Source organism: Phaethon lepturus, unplaced genomic scaffold (assembly GCF_000687285.1).
Source record: "Phaethon lepturus isolate BGI_N335 unplaced genomic scaffold, ASM68728v1 scaffold30443, whole genome shotgun sequence".
Lineage (NCBI taxonomy): Eukaryota > Metazoa > Chordata > Aves > Phaethontiformes > Phaethontidae > Phaethon > Phaethon lepturus.
The window spans coordinates 1-13,196 of NW_010530216.1; the positions used below are offsets into that span (position 1 = coordinate 1).

The 13,196-nt window shown below is 53.8% G+C and overlaps 2 protein-coding genes across 2 annotated transcripts; one reads left to right on the top strand and one right to left on the bottom strand.

Annotated features, from left to right (window-relative positions):
- Positions 1-628: 628 nt before the first annotated feature.
- ZBTB48 (zinc finger and BTB domain containing 48) lies at positions 629-4,022 on the top strand (the record flags this gene model as incomplete). The annotated part of the gene is made up of 8 exons (XM_010284213.1): positions 629-740; positions 1,149-1,241; positions 1,600-1,686; positions 2,054-2,208; positions 2,767-2,903; positions 3,249-3,413; positions 3,540-3,628; positions 3,726-4,022. Coding segments are annotated over 8 exons (1,135 nt in total), but the record flags the coding sequence as incomplete, so codon positions are not given.
- A 3,398-nt stretch (positions 4,023-7,420) lies between these two features.
- On the bottom strand, positions 7,421-13,193 carry KLHL21 (kelch-like family member 21; the record flags this gene model as incomplete). The annotated part of the gene is made up of 4 exons (XM_010284214.1): positions 7,421-7,714; positions 8,094-8,166; positions 11,119-11,524; positions 12,926-13,193. Coding segments are annotated over 4 exons (1,041 nt in total), but the record flags the coding sequence as incomplete, so codon positions are not given.
- Between the last annotated feature and the right edge of the window lie 3 nt (positions 13,194-13,196).

Here is a 13,196-nt window from a genome sequence, read left to right on the forward strand (position 1 = left end):
ATGCCTCTACATCCCCCAAGACGGAAAAGGAGGTCCCCTCTGCCACCCGGGGCTGGGTGGCTTTGAGCCGGGGGTGGGGGACCATACATCTGAAATGCTTCTGAGAGCTGCAACGACTGTCCTGGGCTGCTGCTTTCGGGTGTTGGAGCAGCCTGGCTCAAAACAGTGGTGGTGTTGAGGGGCTCTTTTGGGAGAATATGCGGGCTGCAGGTGGGCGGTGGCAAATAGTCCTTCCGGGCTTTTAAAATTGGCACGGGCTGGGGGGGAACGAGCCTCGGCTACGGGTAGTGACGTCAGCGTGGTCGGGCACAGCCAGGAGCCTCGGGATGGTGACATAGAATGAAACAGGTGCCTGCAGAGAGTTCCAGCTTCGCTTGTCTGCGAGAGGTGAACGTTAGCCCTAGAAAATTGAGGTTTCATGGAGCGTGGTGGGTGCCAACAGCTCAACAGCAAAGCTGGCTTAAAAGGCGGCTTTTGGACAGAATGTTGGCACTGGAGTGGGGTGTATGTAAAAGCTGCCTGGTCCTTCTCCCTTCCCAGTTCCTTCCCGCTGTCCTCGCCAGGCCTGTTCGTGCATCTCTGCTGTCGGACGGCAGTGATGGATGCTCTCTGTTTGTATTCCCCCTAGGAAACACACTGGAGAAAAGCCATTTGAATGTTCCAAATGCGGCAAATGTTATTTTAGAAAAGAGAATCTCCTGGAACACGAAGCCAGAAACTGCATGAACCGATCCGAGCAGGTACACCTGGGAAGCTGCCACCGGTGGTCTGCAAAGTGGGTGCCGTTTTGCAGGATAGGAATTAGAGCCTTTTTCCAGCTGCGGTCCACGTCACACTCGGCTACCAAACAAAAACCGCTCATCACCGCTGCGTGGCACACATACTGCAGCCAGGATGCCCCCCAAGTCCACCGCCCATGAAGATGGCAGCAGCTTTTGTCTGATTTACCAGACAACTCTCGTTTTTTGTTTTTTTCCAAGTGCATGAGGATATTCCTTGTACCATAAAAGATTGAGATTGCTACGGGCGTGGGTTAAACCTGTCATAACCACGTCCCAGCGCCCAAGTGCCAAGCGCTGGTCTGAGCTGCGGGATTCGTGTTGGACTCTTGGTTCTGCGGGAGCTGATGCCTCCTCCGTCTCTTGCAGGTTTTCACGTGTTCAGTCTGCCAGGAGGTGTTCAAGAGGCGCATGGAGCTGCGGCTGCACATGGTGTCACACACCGGGGAGATGCCGTATAAGGTCAGCAGCGCCTGCCTTCAGTGTCCTGATGAATGCCTGCTGGACACTGGCATGGGAGGAGGAGGGGGCGAGCCTTTCTGTTTCGGGGCAGCCGGGCCCAGGTGGTCGGGGAGCCAAGCGCACCGGCTCCCTTCCCTGGCCTGCAGCAGCCCACTGTGGGTCATTCCCCATCTCTGAGCCGAAACGTGCTCTGGGGTGGTACTGAAGACAGGCGCTTTCTGTGGCCTTACCAGGAATTTGTGTTCTGCGTCAGAGTGGTGCTCCCCTGCCTGTTGTGCTGGCGCCCTGCTGGTCCTCTCATTCCGAAATCGCTGTTTGGAGGGTGGCTGGAAGCTGACCCTCCTCTCCTGTCTTCCAGTGTTCCTCCTGTGCCCAGCAGTTCATGCAGAAGAAGGACCTGCAGAGCCACATGATAAAGCTGCACGGCGCACCAAAGCCCCACGCGGTAAGGGAAGTGGGTGGGTGGCTTTTGAGAGGGAATTATCCTTCGCTCAGGCCTGGCCTAGAGAATGGTGCCCATCGTCCTGTTGGCTCTGTTTAGTGAGGCAGGGAGCTACAGCGCTGCTAGAAACAGAGTTTTTTGGCCAATAAACCCGAGCACTGACCAGCATTTTGCATTTGTCGGGCTGTCGCATCCCACTAGGTGCCTTGGGGCAGGGGGTGCTGCAGCAGCCAGCCCCAGGGAGGGCCCCAGAGCAGCAGCAGCAGGCGGAGGGACGGGTCCTGGGCGGTGAGCGGGTCGGTTGTGGGCATACGCTGCGATCTGCACCCGGGCGAGCCGCCTAACCCTGCGCTCTCCTGTGGCCTTGCAGTGCTCGACCTGCTCCAAGTGCTTTCTGTCTCGGACAGAGCTGCGCCTGCACGAGGCCTTCAAGCACCGGGGAGAGAAGCTGTTTGTCTGCGAGGAGTGTGGGCACAGGGCATCGAGTCGCAACGGCCTGCAGATGCACATCAAGGCCAAACACAGGTATGACGTGACCTGTGTCCTCTCGTCTGTCGTGATGGGTCTCCTGGCTGCTCCTCCTCCCCCAAGGGCCTGGCTGGGCGGTACTGGGGAGTGGAGCTGGCTGGAGGGCAGCAAGTACCCCCTTCCCTGGAGGTGCTGGGCTGATACTTCTGCCAGAAGGCTGGCAATGCGCCAGCTGGCATTCTGCTTTTCTCTCCTCCAAAGGCAGCACGTGCTGTCGGCACTTGGTCCGAGTGCCTGACTATAGCAGTACAGGCATTGACCGAAGCTCATCAGCTCGGTTAATCTGTGTTCTTGAAGTGGAAAGCGTGCGGCAGCTCGCCGCACTTGTCCTTAGTGTTCTGTTTCCTGGGCTGGTTATAATGCCCAAGGAATGGGAGGCTCCGTCTCGGGAGCCCATGGCTGCAGAACAGCATTTGTGGGCCTCTAAAATGCTTTAGTTTGAGACAAGCTGAAGCAGGATTTAGTGACAAGAACTTTGGGCGAGCAGTGACAGCTAACCTGAGGGGCGGAAGCTGGCAAAAGCAGAGGTGAAGGTAGCATTTCCCCTGCCCACAGGAACGAGCGGCCCTACGTTTGTGAGTTCTGCCACCACGCCTTCACACAGAAAGCCAACCTCAACATGCACCTGCGCACGCACACCGGTGAGAAGCCGTTCCAGTGCCACCTCTGTGGCAAGACCTTCAGGACACAAGGTACCCCCCAGGCACGTGGCTGGTAGCACTGAGCACTGTGCTCTGGTATGCAGGACCTCCAGGAAGCAAAGCCAGGTTCTTGTGAGTGCGTGCTAATGCTGGGAGGGCATGTGCCCCTTATCTCCATTACCCTGGCAGCACAAAGCGGGCAGAAGTTGATGACTTTTCCCCAGTAAAGGTCGGCCTGGACCAGCAGGCTGCTGCTTGTACCGCTTCTTGGCCTGCTTGGCACAGACCAACCACAACGCGCACGCGCGGTCTTTGCTGCAGCGTGCCATGTACCTGAGCCCTGGAATGGGGGGCACGTGCCGCACCGCTGACCTGCAGCTCTCCCCCTCTCGGCAGCGAGCCTGGACAAGCACAACCGGACCCACACCGGGGAGCGCCCCTTCAGCTGCGAGTTCTGTGATCAGCGCTTCACCGAGAAGGGGCCCCTGCTGAGGCACATCGCCAGCCGGCACCAGGAGGGGAGGCCCCACTTCTGCCAGATCTGCGGAAAGACGTTCAAAGGTAACAGCCAGGGTGTCCAGCTTTCGCATGGCTCCTTAGAAACCACCCTCCTTTCTGGGGCCGCGGGTGGGCATCGCTGCGAGCATGTACAACGTGGTGCCAGTGGGCTCTTGCTTCCCTTCGCAGCTGTTGAACAGCTGCGCGTCCACGTCCGCCGGCACAAGGGCGTGCGGAAGTTCGAGTGCACTGAGTGCGGCTACAAGTTCACGCGGCAGGTTAGGCCTTCCCCAGCTCTGGGCACCCCTGTGGAGTGCACCATGCCAGGGCAGCTGTCCCTCACTGGGCCCCTCCTCATGCCTCTTCCTTTGGTAGGCTCACCTGAGGCGCCACATGGAGATTCACGACCGGGTGGAGAACTACAACCCCCGGCAGCGGAAGTTGCGGAACCTGATCATCGAGGACGAGAAAGCTGTGGTGGTGGCACTCCAGCCACCCCCGGAGCTGGAGGTGGGCTCGGCTGAGGTGATCGTGGAGTCCCTGTCCCGCAGCTCCCTGCCCGAGGAGATCCCCGTGCAGAGACTCTGCTCAAACGAGAACTTCTCCACAGCGGATGTGATTGAGCAGTCGCTGATTATAACAACAACGATCCCTGAAGACTGTGAAACATAGTGCGGCGGCCGGCACGCACCCTTCCTACCAAAACACAATAAAGTGTTAGGCTGGAGCCGCTCTGCCGCGCTTGTTCTGAGTTGTGCATCCGCCCCCTCCCCTCCTTCCCCGTAAAGCACGCAGCCCGGGTTGCAGGGAAATGACATTATAATTGGGTCTCACATGAAGAAACAGACATGAAGCTACTCAGAATGGCTACTTAAATAAATGCACGTATGCTGTACGAGGCAGGATGTGACTGTGTAATACTCTGCATTGCTTTTTAACAAGCTCCCTTTTGCAGCTGGAGGGACGGCTGGTGCTCATCTCCCCTTTCTCCCAGCGCTTCCCCCAGGCGCCGGCAGTTCTGCCTTTGAAAGCTCACGGTTAAAGCTTGCCTTCCCCAGTGGAGCGTGGCTCTGCCCCTTTCCCTAAATGCTTGCGGAAAGTATTGTCTCCCCCGTTAAATCTGTGCCTTATTTCCACTGTTTTCTCAAGCTTCTGCTAAGTGCTGTTTCTTTACCCCGTCAGAGATGGGGCATGGCCCATGTCTTCTCACCATTGAGAGAATCTAGCTGTGACTTGAAACACCGTATCTCAAGGAGCTGGACAATGCTTTAAGCTCCGGGTTTTAGGTGCAGGGATTTACATTTGTCTGAAATGGCACGATCCAGCGTTGCTGTGACATTGAGAAGCGTTTCCCGAGTATTCCCAGGCTGAGGGGAGATCACCGAGTGTACCCACACACCCCAAAATCACAGTCCCACTCTCTCCGCTTTCCCTCTTTTACTTACCAAAGGCAGCAGAAAGTCTCCAGTTTAAACATCCCTCGGGCCTAAAATGAGAAATGTCGCAGTAAAAACTTACTCCAGTAATCTTCCCCTCGGAGACAACAGAGAGGTTTACGTAACGTGTTTTATTTAACTTGACTGCTGCAAGTAAATCTAAAAACAAATGATGAGAATAAAAATACATTATCTGTAAATGTAAAATGCCTTTGTTTCAAAGGATGGTACTTAAACTGTACTCAAAGATCCGGACACAATGAATTTTACAAAAAATAAATACAGATCCATAACTCTCCAGCCAGTTGGGGAATTTGGGGGTGGCAGGTCCAGCAGCGAGCACTACAGCATGAGACAGAGTGTGCGTACTATTTATAGTTCGGCGTAAATACTTCAGTCTGCAACGCAAGTTCAGCTGCGCCGTGCGCGCTGTCTCTCCCCGGGCATGACACGGCACCGCGGGGATGGGCTGCTTTGGCCTCGTGGCTTGGCGCAGCCTTTACTCCCGGAAACGAAGGAGCCACCCCGAATGGCGGGTCCCCACACGTCCCCCCCGCCCAGTTCCTCTGTCCAAGGGGGGCCCGTGGCAGCGCCATGGACGGTTTTAAACCAAGAGGCTGCCATGGCCGGGCGAGGCCCCTCCGCCGGCACGCGCTGTTTCAAGGCACTGTCAAAGTTCCAGACTTGGAGAACAGCCCAGACGCCATAGACGGCTTTCCCAAGTCCCGCAGCTGAGGAGCGGGGCACAAAATAGCATTCAAGGCAAAAGAGATTCTTTTAAAGCTGTGAAGCCGCCGATGTTGTGGAGATGGGGCCCTGACACTACCAGGTCCAAGGGCAGGCCAGAAGGCAATCAATTATATGGGCTTCCCATCTCTGAATTAAGTTTAAATTAAAATTTTTTTCCTGTTGGTTAAGAACAAAAGATGGAAAAAGCGAACGCGTCCAGCCAACGCTTCAGCCATTGTCGCACTGTACAGTTTTCCCGAAGGCACGCTGCTTGTTTTCGGGTGAGCCGTACCATGGTTTTAGCTGTTCGCTTCTTCAGGAAACATTCCATGAGCAAACTGCACGCAGGTCCTCTTCAGCTAGGGTAGACAGAGGAAATACAGCCCGAGCTACAGGTAGGTCACTTGGGCGAGTATAAAGGCAAATCTTACACAGGCCAAAAAAACCAGCAAACCCCAAACAAAAAGAAGAAAAAAACCAACCCTAAAATAACTACCTTTCAATCCGCAACACTCTGGCTAACTCCTACACCTCCTGAGTGCTCCGGCAAACCGGAGGCGCAACGGGCACGAGACCCCCTCCGGAGGTCCAGTGGGTTCCTTCACACAAGGCAATGCATCTGAAACCAATTCTGCATCAAATTCTCAATTTGACCAATTCTCTAAACACCACCAGCAACTGAGCAAGCCTGCGGGGAATCTCTTGAGGAGGCTGCACTTGCCTTTGCCGGGCAGTTTCTGGTTTTTTTCTAAAATAGTACAATGCCAACTTAGCTCCTTTAAAACGGTGAAGAAACTAAAAATTGCCCATGCTGCACGGGGCCTATGTCCAATCCAGCGTGCCGGCCGAGAGCTTGGCATGGGACAACTGGCAGCAAACAGCCCCTGCCACAAGCAGCAGCTTTTTCTGCCTAGTTCAGCCCCGCGACTGACAAGCCCTGTCGCACTGGGAAGGGAGAACAGCAGCAGCAGCCAGCCCCAGGAGTCACTCCCCAGGCTGGCTAAGAGGGGTACTCGCTTCTCCCCATCCCCTTAAAGGAGGGCACAGTCTAGGTGATCTGAAACAAAAACAATCTAGCTGTGAGAATGCGACCAAAAGATAAATAAAGGTGTTTCTTCTTAGATGGAAAAGGTGCTTTTCTAGGAAGGGTTGGAAAACAAATACCTGAAAAAGTTTAAATGCTGCAACTTAAAAAAAACCCCAAAACATCAAAATCAGGAAGAACCAAAGTTCAGACAAAGGGAAAGGTGAAGCTTCACAAGCCAGCCTCAGTGAGATCCCTGCTACAGGACGTCTGTTCCTTCTTAAGGCGAGGGAACTGAGGACATGGTGACAGGGCAGGAAGGGCCATCTTCTCATATTAACCTCTCACCGCTAACAGACCTCCAGCTCTTGTGGGAAGGCCTTTCCCCCTTCTAACCACGCAGAAGGGGCCGTGCGGAGGAAGTCTTGTCTTCCTCCGAGGCACAGAACAGAGGTGGGGCTACAGAGCACCGTCCTACCAGACAGACCCCTCCCAAAGAAAACACTGAAGAAAGGAGTTTGGTGGCAAATGAAGCGTTGTGGGGTGAAGGAGCTCCCAGTGAAAGGCGTCTGATCAAAAGCTGTAAGCTATGATGCTGCGGTGATGTTCAACGCGATAGCTTTCCTTAGAGTTCACCCCCTGGGTCTCCTCTGCGGGCAGTGCAGCACCTTCTCTCGCCCCAGAGAAGGGCCGAGGGCTGCCGCAGCGGAGGCCTCGCTGTCTGCGCTTCTGCCACAGCACGTCAAACACTCAGTTTTCACTCCCTCTGTGATCAGTACGTTTCTGTTTCCAAGCACCAGTTTGCTTCTGCCTTCTCCCAAAGCAACACTGGTTCTGGATAACGAACTCGCGCTGAGCCAGGGGGACAACTCCTTCCCCTGCTAACGAAGCTCGTTAAGGTTCTGGTTGTGAAGGTTTTGACGCTGCCTGTTCAAGTTGATGGTGTTGTCCAGCGTGATGCCGTCATCCTCCTGTGTGGTTTCTGGCATGAACTGCCGGAATATGCTGACGCTGCCGTGCCAGAAGATGGGCTCAGGGAGTTGGCCCACCACACTCCACGCTCGTGTCTCGGGGTCGTAGGCTTCCAGGACATCTGAGAGTTCGAACGTGTTATCATAGCCACCAGAGACATAGAGCTTGCCGCCAAGGACGGCCACGCTCCCCCCAACATGAACCTACAGTTTAAAAATAAAGATATACAGCAATTAGAAAGGAGGGTTTAGCACAACTAGGCGGATGATAAAGGTGCCGGGTGCTGTCCTGCAACTGCTTGCTTGGATGGGACGCAGGGCCCACCAGCTGCTGACACTGGCTCTGAACCAGTGCTGCCCAGGCACCGGGAGGAGACAGAGTTTTCTAGCTCTGCCCAGCTCTCACGTGCTGGGCTGAACACCTGGCTACGCAAACACAGTCCAAGTTTTTGCTTCCAGGTGACTGTGATACTCTTAAAGGCACTCCATGTGCAAGGGGTTACAGTCTAAAGAGCACCTGGTTTTCCAAATTAAGCTCATTTTTAACACTGAGAAGCATCCAGTGTGTTGGTAAGCATCCTACCTGAAGCATGGCAGGGATTTTATCCCACTCGTTTTTTGCTGGATTGTAAACATCCACTTCAGCCGAGTCATCCCTGTGGGAGATAACACAAAATTACTCTTCTGCGTTTGAAAAACCTCCTGCCTTGTGAAGCCCCCAGTTCAACAGCCTGACATGCTGCTGTGAGCACTTCCGCTCCAGTCCTGCTACATGTATTGGGGATCAAAGGGTTCCTGTACGAAGGAGCAGGTCCTGATGCAGACCCCAGCCTCCAGCACGGCCTTCTTGTGTGCCAGAGGTGATGTTCACCCCAGAAAACACCTGAACCTCTCTGCGGCACCCCTGCCCATGAAGCAGGATGGCACAGACATTGCACATGTACCACATGTCAGTGCAGGAGCGCTTCTTCCGTTCTCCATGCCAGCAACCGACATCCAAAGAGCCCGAATGCCCATCCTGAGCGTCTCTACAAGCAAAGGAACGTGCTCTATGCTTTCTGGTGCACGCGAGTTTTAGGACGCTGCTTAGGAGGGAAGGCAGACATGGTGATGGGAGACGGAGCGAGCTGACGGCATGCACTGTTTTCCACCTCCCTAAGTTGGTCGCTCCACCCAAGAGGGTGGGGTGAGCTGCTCTGGACCATGAGCCCCGCTCAGAGCCCAGTGCCTGGCTACGCCACTGCTGGGTCAGAAATCTCTGTGCAATGCCGGGGGCCTTCTCAAATCTAGTCTTTTTTTTATGCCTGCATATAGGGTAGGTGTGTTCACAGAGTAGCTTTCTGCAATTCTGCATTTCACAAACCGATACGGCTCTGGTGCCAAGTGCTGCAGGGTCTGGAAGAAAGGTTACTGCTGTTCTGGAGAGGCTTAAGCCTCCACACACTTCAAAGCAACGGCATCCCTACCGCTTGAGTTTTTTGCCAACATCAAATTTAGATGGGCTGGAGGACTGCAAGAGAAGAGCTGGCAGGGGCAGCATAATCCCCCAAGGCTTCTCTCACCCGCTCCACTCGCGAGACAGGAGGGCGACAGCGACAGGTGAGGGACGTTTGCGGTGCAGAAACGCGCGCCGCTGACACAAGAATGCGAAGAGGACAAGGTCAGGGCAGCTGGAGGAGTGCTGTTGGTCACTCCAAGGCAGTCCTGTCACAGACGGATTCAAAAGGCTGCAAGGAATATTTTATTGTCTTTAAATCCATCGTGACATGGTGCGTTGCCATGCATCGTGGGGGCAACAAGGTATCACTAGCGATTGCTGCTGTGAATCTGAGCAGGGGAGGGAGTGAAAATAAACATGAAATCTCACCTACAACAGCAGCGTCTGTTTAGCAAACCATTACATCAGAAACCTGTCTGCTAAGCCTGCAGCGAAGCTGAGGCGTGTGCCCTGGGACTTTCTGGTCACACCCTGGACAAGCACTCCTAAGGCACCCAATACTATATGCATGTTAAAACCAGTTTATTTAGTTTGAGTTGCTTTTGTGATGTACCTGGAACTGAACTGATATTCACCTGAATGAAACATCTTTAACATAGGCACATGTAAGTGAGTGCTCCAAGCCCCACGGAGCTGCACTAAGACCAACCTTTCTTCCTCAGAACTGCTCAGAACCAAGAGCTGGTACCTGCCTTGGGATGCAGCGCTTGGGAGCTAAATGCTGCAGCCGAGCCGTTTGTACCTGGCAGAACTGCTGCTGTTCACAATGCCTCCCATAACGAATGGCAGCAGGCGAGTCGAATACTTCCAAGTATGAAGCTGAAAACCCTGACGGACTGGAAGGGAAATGAGGGGCAAAGCTCTCACCATGCAGTTCCAGTCACTGGTGACAGTCAGGCCAGGACCTCCTCTCCGATCTCAGGGTTAGCTCTAAGAAGGGCGCAGCTGAAGACCTAAGCCTCGCTGCTGTGCCATACTTATAATCACAAAAGTAGTCCCACTAGTGGAGATCATCAGTCAGAAGCTTCAGTCTGAGCTATTTAAAACTAACCAAAAAATGAGGTTGCGACTTTTATTTGTACCTTATTCCTCTGTCCTCCAAAGATTATCTTGCAACTTTACACAGAGCAGCAGCCCACGTGCAGCACGTGAAATGAGGCAAGAAAAACCTGATTCTGACAACCTCCTCATTAACTCCTGCAGATGCTTAAGTCATCAGAAATCTTGAAGTGTCAATCATCGGTATTTTAAAATGGATAGAAAGGCAAACCTATAGAATCGGCTTGTGACAAGTAGCCAAACAGCTGAGACACCCCTGCCAGCATTTACTGAAAACCAAGTGACTCAAACTGCTACCTACAAACAACTGCCAGGAACCCAGACACTCAGCTGAACCCAAATGAATCAAATAAAATCTTGGGTGGAAGTTGCTGCTTTATGCAAAGCCAAGAGGAGATTAAAAAAAGAAAAGTGTCTGAATGCCATCAGAGAAGTCTATGTTTGCTCAAAGTCAACACAACAAGATGAAATGCTTCAGCACAAGCATGCCTTTCAGTTTATTTTTAATTAAGTGGATAACTGAAGTATTTGCGCCACCAGGACAGCTTCAGACAAGTAATTAAGTCCCAATTTGGAAAGGCGCTTAAAAATAGTGACCAATCATTTCATCTTGAGTCCTCTTATCTCTGCTGAGACAGAAGATGTCCTCTCCTGCGCCACAGTTTAACGTTTTCTTGGAGCTTACTCACTTATTTATAGCAACAAGGGGGGGTTGAACCAGAAGCCAAGCAAACTGAGAAGTCCATTTCCAAAGCAGTGCTGCTGACTTCAGCCAGATTTATACCTGGCCATTCCCCATCCCATGGGTTTAGATTCAGACATGTTTACACAATTTTAAGCATAGTTCTTTGAGGTCCTAGCTACAACAGAAGTAAAGGGAAGCGGTGTGGCGGTTTACAGACCCGCCTGTACCATCAGAGGAAGCACTGCCGTGCTTTCCCGACACAGTGCTCTCCTACAACCACCCCCAAAATCTGCACACCTTCCTGGGGAAACCCGGGGCTTGTGCAGCAGGGACATGGGGAGGGAGGTTATCGCTCCCACTACTCACCTTATGAAGTACATGAGGCCGTTGAGAGTGACGGTCTTTGGGGCAAAGGACCAGGGAGGCAGGTGCCCACAGTTCACGAGGGACCAGAGGTCACTGTCGGGGTCGTAGCACTGCATAACCATGGACTCTTTGCCCGCCAGGGAGCCGATGGCGAACAGCTTGCCGCGGCACGAGGTGGTGGAGCAGTTGTCCATAGGGTACAGCATGGGCTGCAGAGCCTCCCAGCTGTCCACCGAGTGGTCGTAACGCTCCGTGCTGTCGGAGGCGATCACGTACAGCAGCCCATCCAGGACCGTGGAGCTGTGGTATTCTCTGGCTTTCAGCATGGGCGACACCTCCGTCCACTCGTTCACGCTGGAATTATACCTCCAGACACAGTCGTACAGCCTCGATCCGTCCGATCCCCCTGCGGCACAGCACGCCACATTTCAACGTGCGGTTTTGCAAAGGGAAGTGTAACGGGGTGATGGAGGAGAGGGCTTGGCTTGAGACTGGGATCTTTGTTATGTCTTGCAGCTACACCTTAATACCCACATGCACTTTTTGCTTCCCAGGGCCGTATGTTACGAAAATATTTTGGTACCAGGGGACCAAAGTAGTGTGCACGATGAGGATTTTAACAGAAGTTTTGCATGGTTTCTTTCCCAGTGAGCCAGGAAGGATTCCTCCCATGCTGTTTTTAGCCTGTACTGAGCCATGACTCAAAATGAGTCTCCCAGGTTTGACTACCTCCATCCTTCCAAAGAACCGTTTTCTTCCCCATTTTGCCACCCGTGCTCCGTCGCTACCCAGAAGCTGCTCCCTAACACTCACCAGCACCTGGCTGCCAAGGCAGCATTACCACTGACAGCACGGAAACCTTCCAACTCTCCCTGCTGCCCATGCTACAACGCTGACAGAGCGGAACAACCAAAGATCCCCACCAGCAGTAGCTCTGCCGAAGCAGGGGGCTCTTGGCAGTATCGGCGCCCCCAGACCCGCCTGGGATTGCTCTGCAAAGCTCTCATGGGATGTAAGGGTGTCCATACAAACGAGCTGTGTGGTACCCCAACGTCTGCCCTTAAAGCAGAGCCTTGGTTTCTGCTTGTGATTAGAGAAGGAACAGTCTTCTCTTCACCTGCGTTTGACCTGCTCTTCAAAACTTTGTCAGCGTGTCCTGCCCACCCAGAGCAAGCTGTTCTGCAGCGCCTGGTTTCTCAGGCCTTGGTTTGTCATGGCCGCCACAGGACTGCTGCTCCAGCTACAGGGATGTAGTTCAAAGGAGGCATCTACATGCAGATTAACAGCCAAATTTACACATCCATGTCACCTTGGCAGAAGTAATTATGGCCCCAGTGGACTGTGAGGAGGCAGGGTTTGTACTGGGGAAGGTACCATGACTCATAGGCTGGCTGAGGAACCCGAGGCTTTCTGACACGCCTCTGCCTCAAGCACGCGCCTGGCCTGTGATTCACGGGGCTCTTAACCCAAATACTTTCTTCGCAGCCAGAAATTCAAAACCCTCTCAAGTCACTCTTATCCCCTGGAGTGAGGGGTTAGAAAGCTCTACCGGTGCAAGATTTCTGACTTCTGCCCACGTGCTCAGGAGCATTAGTCATGACAAAATACTTCCCGGGTTGAGACCAGCTGCTAAATCCAGCACCAACTCCAGGAGTCCCTATGCCCATCTTCAGGCTGCAGTCATACTGAGTCTGAGCAGAGTTCCAGACTCTCTGCTATCCCGAGAAAAGCCAAGTCTCACTGCTAGAACCTACATGTTTTCAACAGAAATCTCAACACTGGTGCTTTCGTGCCCTGCACACCTTACCAGTGACGTAGATGTCGTTGCCCAGCGCGGCGACGCTGTAGCCCCCGCCAAGGTGCTCGGGGAACTCAGCCAGGTAGCGCCAGTGGCCGGTGCGTGGGTTGTAGCAGTCGACGGTGACAAGCTCGTCACAGTCACGGTCGCAGCCGCCAACGAGGACGAGGATCTCGGCAAGGCCAGTGGAGGGTCGGGGGCGCATGCGGGCGCATGGCCCCCGGTCGTGGCGGTCGAGGCGGGCAGCCTGGAAGTCACGGGCCTCACGCAGGAGGCGCAG